Genomic DNA, 6,947 nt, shown 5'->3' with positions numbered 1-6,947 from the left:
ACTCTGTTTTATTGTTATATTTTCCTGTTTTAATAAAAAATATTGATGGTGGTGGTAAAATTGATGCATATGGGGGGCAATAGTTGTGGTTGTAGCTGAAATAAAACAATAAATAGGCTCTTAAAATCCTCTAAGGATGTTATGGGGTGAAAGCTATGACAGTTTCAAACAGGCTGGTGAATGAGACACTAAGAGCAAGAGCAATGATAATCTGACATAAAGTTTGTTTGAAATTATTAAACATTCAATTTTATAACCACACCACTTGGTACCCAGATGCCCCAAGTCTTCCTTCAGTGTCTAGGTTGGTGAGTACCTATGACCTACCAAACACTTCTTTTCCATAACCCTCCAGTTCAAGTCCAGGTCTCACAACTAGTGACCCTGCATATGCTGGCCACCCATGCCTGCACTGCAGCCAACCCTAGGCTTCCACCAGGATTCTCTCTACCTGCAACCACCCACAGGTCCCTTCTGCACCATATCCAAAATTATTATGAGTATGTAGCATTTCAAGTTTTTTATATGTATTGATTCTAGCAAAACAAGGTAGATAATGTTTTCATTCTTGTTTTATAGATTAATTAAATTAAAACACAATTAAAACACAAAAAGACTTACTAATGAGACCAAAGACAACAGCTGGCAAGATCTAGGTTGTAAAGCCAAGCAACCCTGTTTTGAATCAAAAAACTCTAATGCCTGCAGGAAAGAGAGTCCCTTCACCTGTTTTTATAAATTCTAAACACATTTTCAAATCTGCATATAGCACTATGAAATAGTAAGCAAACAACAACTCACTAAAATATGCTATTTGTGATTTACATTCTGTCATTTTACTATATCATCAAATATTCATTTCTTTACTATTTGAGGTGGAAAAGATTGGGCAGTAAATTTTATAATAAATAATTTTATGGTCTTTCTTCCTTCTCCTCAAGTGACCCATCACCACATTTTCTTTTTGGCTCTGGCCAAATTTCTGTGGTCCTTGGAAACAATTCCCTTGGTCAAATGTACACAGAATGGCAATTCCAGAATTCTATGGCAACACTGAAGTGACTTCCCCAGGCTGCTAATTAGTTGCCTTTTCCTCTATGGAGGTATTAAACTTGACTTTTTATGCCAAGCAATGGCATAGGCTAGAGTTTATCAGGTTTGGGTTGTCTAACTTATGATAATTCCAACACTGATCCAGGTAGGTTAGACGGATGGAAGCTACCTTTTCATTATTTTCTATTGTTAGCACACAGCATTCTGAGTTTCATATTGATACTTGTGTGTGTGTGTGTGTGTGTGTGTGTGTGTGTGTGTGTGTGTGTTGTGTGTGTATGTGTCTGGGTGTGTTATACTTTGCTCATTTTGACCTACCTACCCAACCCTCCCTTGTACCTCTGTCTATCCCACTGATAGAAACTGTCTTTGAGGAAAATTTGAATTTTAAAAGAAACACATAGAGTAGACAAAAACCTAATCAATCAGAAGAAATAAATTCAATGAGGAAATTACAATATATTACCCATAAATTAAAGTGTATAAGTCAGAGGAGTGAGCAAAGTCATGAGGTGTGCAGCATGGTAGAGGTTACTAAAGTGGCATTTTCATGGAAGTCTTACTGTGTATTCAACAAAAAGAAATAAAATGAGAGTTAAAGTGTAGCCCAATGGAGAAAATATCAATAATTTTGGACAACAGTAAAGAAACTAGAGTCCATGTATATGGCTTGAAGGACTGAATAATAACTGTAAATACAATATTTATAGGTATACAATAAGTTTCTAAGACATATACTCTTATCATCAAATTGGGATGATTGGCAAACAATTTATTAAACATTTTTCTTCCTATGTAGTAAAACCTTCAAAACCCTCTCTTTTTACAATTTCATCCAAGTGATGTGTTGTGATTCCTTTGACCACAGACAGGACACAAAGTGTAGGATAAGCACAGCAAAACAAATGGGTGGAATGAAAGCAATCCAGACTGATGAGACCAAGAGTCAAACATGCTTACTCCAGATTTGCTAACAATTTGTTCTTTGACTCTAGCAGGATCCTTACCCTTCCTGTACCTTTTTCTTTCTTTAGTTTAGAATCAAAAGAATGTCACAGACACGTAGCTAAGTTTCACTGGGGAGACAGAAGCCTTCCAGTCTGTCCTGGCAGCACTGAGGACTCATGTGGAAGCATGCAGGTCTAATGGTCTCTCCACACAATTTCTAGGACACTGAACAATGTCCTGAGCTCTCTCTGTACATCTCAGGAAAAAGAAACAGTGGAGAAGCTTGTCATGATCATAGTGAACTCTTTCAAGGACATTTTCTGCACTATACAGCTCTAATTTAATTCAACCTTTTTAATAACTGAGAAAAAACGTTTACCAAATAAAGAAAGAATACTCAGTCTCTTCCTGAGCAGCTTCAAATGCTGATTTTCAACTTTAACAAAAACTCTAGCATTAGTCTGCTCCATCAGTGTTAATTTCACATGATTTAACACCCATTGCCTATTTATGCTGGCTCAGGAAAGGATAAGCTTCCCTGCGCTCAAGAGGAAATGCACTACTCTGTAGAGGTCTCTGAGTCTTGTTACACTTTACACTTTGCAGTGGAAGCATGAGCAGACTTTTGCTTTCTGGTGAACTCAGGTCTGCGACTTAGGACACTGCAAAGACAGTGTCCTCATTAATTAACTATATTCAGTTAACTATACAGCTATGATCTTGTTCTCACTAAAGCATCATATTTGAACTATTTTCTGCCTTTTTTTAATTGAAAATGTGTTCTTCTCTGAACAATACAATCCGACCACAGTTTTTTCTGCAACCTCTTTCTCTACCAGTTCCACCAGCCCTGTTTCCCTTCAGAAGAGAGTGGGCCTCCAAGAAACAACACCCAAGCACAACAAAACAAGATACAGTAAGACAAGGTGAAATCCCTCATATGGAGACAAGCCAAGGCAACTGGATAGGAGGAAAAGAGTCCCAAGAGCAGGCAAAAAGAATCAGAGATTAATCCACTCCTGGTGTTTAAAATCCTACAAAAAACACTAACATATACACAGAGGACCTGATGTAGACCCCAAGTTCTCCATGTCAGTCTCTGTGAGCCCATATGCATCCTAATTAGTTGATACAGTGGGTCATTTTCACCTAGTATCATCCATCCCCTCTGACTCCTGTAATCATTCCTCCCCCTCCTCCACCATGCTCCCCAAGTGCAGCAGGGAAAGATCCAATGTAGACCTCCAATTTAGACTCCTCTCTCTCTCTCTCTCTGCAGGATGTCTGCCTGTGGGTCTCTGCACCTGCTCCCATCTCTGCCAGAGGAAGCCTCTCTGTTGATGACTGTATAAGACATCTATGAGTATAGAAAAATATTATTGGGAATCATTTCATTTTTTCACAAATAGTTTATGGTTCTACCATAGGTCTTTTTTATATCCAATCTCTGGTTCCTAGCCATCCCAAGCATGGGCTCCCTGTCATGGCACTGGCATCAGACATTGATTGGCTACTCCCACAAGTTCTGTGCCACCATTGCCCCAACACATCTTGCAGACAGGACAAATTTTAGGTCCATGGTTTTGTGTTCATGTTTCTCTTTCAATAGCCTTCAGAGTACCTTTCCTCACCAAAGAGACTAGACCATAGGGGTGAAGGATTCAAACAGACACAAGCTCAACCCCTCTACATTCAATAAGCTCTGTGGATGCTGACCTCTGCAATGGTGTCCGACTTCAGTTTAAGGAGAGCGACCCCTGTCCTAGTATCAGTCTCTGCCCCAATTCTGCCACTTTTAGTGCAGAGTCAGTCTGCATAACAAATAGAAAGTTTAAAACCTGGGGAGTGAGATTTAAGTAGAGGCAGAACATTGACTAACTAGATAGTCCATCAACAATGTTTTTCAAATTTTTACAAACTATAGTAACTTACTCACTTTTAAACCTTTGCTAAGCTAAAAGAAAAAAGTTACAATGGTCTAAAATGAGTTATTGACCTAGGAACCTATTTCACAAACTGAAGGCATTTTCAAGACATTGAGCTTGAAAACAGTGCTTTAGTCAAATTGTCTACCTTAGTCACATAAATATAAATGTGAATATACTCAGGAATTTTGAATCTTAGAGGTAGAAGTGCTGAACCAAAGCAAACACCTATGTAAAAACTCAAAATGCACTTCAAATTTAACTACTTGTTTTTGTCATCAGATGTGAGAATGCTTATTTCTTCAACCACCCACAAACCTTGGTTGTGTCAAATATTTAAACTACTGTCTAATTAGTAAGAAAATGCTATTATGTTGATATTTTGCATGCATTTGATTTAATTGTGAATGAACTTAAGAATCTTTACCTACAAGGGGACAGGTCCTCATCACATCCTCTGACATATTCGTTCTCACTTCTTCTATGTGGGGATCATGACACACTGCCCTCATTCTGGTTGCCTCTTTCATTTGATATTTGTCATTTTTTTCCTCCACTGAGCATCAGACAGAATCTGCTTCAGAGTATCCATGGCTTTTTAATTTCTCCAAGTCACACAGTGAGTGTCTTAAACCTGCATCCTCTGCCCCATTTTGTCACCTTGTCATCTTAATATGGAGATAAGAGAAATGCCCATCTCTTATCCTGAAATGTATATATATGCATTTTAATGTGAATTTTTTAGAATATTAATATCTTAAGAAATTCCAAATTATGAAGACCACAGTCACTTAAGAATTTGACAGTTAATAACCCAAGACTTTTATTTCAGAGTCATCAGAAAGATATGCCTGTAAAAATATAACAAATATGGTTATCCAAGTAAATTAAAGGGTTAAATATTGGTATGCTTTGGACACTGGGGTAAATGAGAGGAATACTAATTGCTTTAGGGGGGATAGAGGAAGTGCTTTTTATACTTTTTTATTTCTATAAATTAAAAAGTAAATACATCACGTTCCTATTTTCATACCTCCAATCCCTTCCATATATTCCCCCCTTTCTTTGCTTCAAAATCATGGCCTGGTTTTATTTCACAATTTCTGTGTGTGTGTGTGTGTGTGTGTGTGTGTGTGTGTGTGTGTGTAAGTATGTATAAATACATAACTATCTCCAAAGGCATGTTAGTCTTTAATGTGACTTTGTCAGTTGAGCACTGCTTGTCCTAAACCAGAGTTTCTCATTGCTCTCCTGTTTCAGATAACATGAGGGCTGTCACAACCAACAGAGGCAATGGGTGAAGCAAACTGCTCTGTAGTATCTGAGTTTGTCTTCCTGGGACTCTCCAACTCATGGACAACCCAGCTATTCCTCTTCCTCTTTTCCTGTATGTTCTACGTGGCAAATCTATTTGGAAATTTTCTCATTGTTCTAACTGTGACTTCAGATCCCCATTTACAGTCCCCTATGTACTTCCTCTTAGCCAATCTTTCCATCGTCGACTTGATATGTTCATCATCGACAGCACCAAAGATGATTTATGACCTTTTCAGAAGGCACAAAACCATCTCTTTTGGGGGCTGTATCACTCAGATCTTCTTAATCCATGGAGTTGGAGGCACTGAGATGGTGCTGCTCATAGCCATGGCTTTTGACAGGTATGTTGCCATATGTAAGCCTCTGCACTACTTGACTATCATGAGTCCACAAAAGTGCATTTTGGTTTTAGTTGCTTCTTGGATTACTGGCTTCATCCACTCAGTGACTCAGTTGATTTTTGTCATAGACTTACCATTCTGTGGCCCTAATGAACTAGACAGCTTTTTCTGTGACCTCCCTCGGTTTATTAAACTGGCTTGTATGGACACCAGTGCATTGGAATTGATGGTCACTGCCAATAGTGGGTTCATTTCTGTAGCCTGTTTTTTAATTCTGATCATCTCTTATGTGTTTATTTTGGTGACCGTTCAAAAGAAATCTTTGGGTAGTTTATCTAAGGCCCTCTCCACTCTGTCAGCTCATGTCATGGTGGTCATTTTGTTCTTTGGACCAATAATCTTCTTCTACATGTGGCCATTTCCAACATTACATCTGGATAAATTTCTTGCCATCTTCGATGTAATTATTACTCCTTTTCTAAATCCGGTGATCTATACACTTAGGAATAAAGAGATGAAGATGGCCATGAAAAGGCAATACACTCACTTTATGAATTATAGTAAGTTTTCTTAAATATACTGAAGATACATGAATATGCAGGTAGAATTTCATGTGGATATTGCTGTATAAACTATGTTATACTTCACCAGAATATTACTGTGTGCTAATATGTGATATACCCTTGTTCATTCTCTGCCTGAATTAAATTTGGATATTACTAACTGTTTATACAACAGACTAAAGACAAAAGAGTTTTCCAGTTTTACTCACCAATAATCTTAATTCACTACAATGGTCAAAACAATACTGATAGCAGCCAAAGCACACATTTCTAAAGGTCACATTATAAATGGACTGTCTTACTTAAAAATAAAGATTAACTAACCTTTGCTTTGTATGATTTGTCTTACTCTCCTCATGATTTATTTTCTGTCCCTTCAGCATCTTGTTTATCAGTCATTTGTGTTGTGTGATAATCTGCTTTTCACAATCCAGTAAGGAGTCAGAAACCACATCAGTTTTGTTGAAAAAGAAAATTCTGATATGAAGAATTGTCTAAGTATAAACTATGCTAAAAAATAGTTTTATAAACTAAAAAAGAAAAAAATAGAATCCTACAGTCAGCCCAGGCAAAGGGCAATCTGGGGAGTTTCAAATGTTTCAGTTTTCATGCAAAACAGAGCAAAGGTCAAGAGATGGAAAGAAAGAAAACAGACCGAACATAGTAAGAACACATTCTCTTCCCAAATTCAATTTTTCCTCTGAGTAAATTTTCTTCAGAATTTTTCTCCTCATGAAGCTCGCTTTCTCCAATGAGATCATCAGATCACTCATTACTCTTTATACAATAAGGTATACAAA

At 37.5% G+C, this 6,947-nt stretch overlaps 1 protein-coding gene across 1 annotated transcript; it reads left to right on the top strand.

Annotated features, from left to right (window-relative positions):
- Positions 1-5,219: 5,219 nt before the first annotated feature.
- Positions 5,220-6,158, top strand: LOC119814734 (olfactory receptor 4F6-like). The gene has a single exon (XM_038330747.1). It carries the CDS (start codon positions 5,220-5,222, stop codon positions 6,156-6,158), a length of 939 nt encoding a protein of 312 aa, XP_038186675.1.
- Positions 6,159-6,947: the final 789 nt, after the last annotated feature.

Source organism: Arvicola amphibius, chromosome 5 (genome assembly GCF_903992535.2).
Source record: "Arvicola amphibius chromosome 5, mArvAmp1.2, whole genome shotgun sequence".
Lineage (NCBI taxonomy): Eukaryota > Metazoa > Chordata > Mammalia > Rodentia > Cricetidae > Arvicola > Arvicola amphibius.
The sequence above is the reverse complement of the archived record's forward strand: the minus strand, read 5'-3'. Positions and strand labels throughout refer to the sequence as shown.

What these genes read in the sequence shown, in the direction of transcription:
- LOC119814734 (XM_038330747.1), top strand. Translation starts at nt 5,220, where the DNA reads ATGGGTGAAGCAAACTGCTCTGTAGTATCTGAGTTTGTCTTCCTGGGA.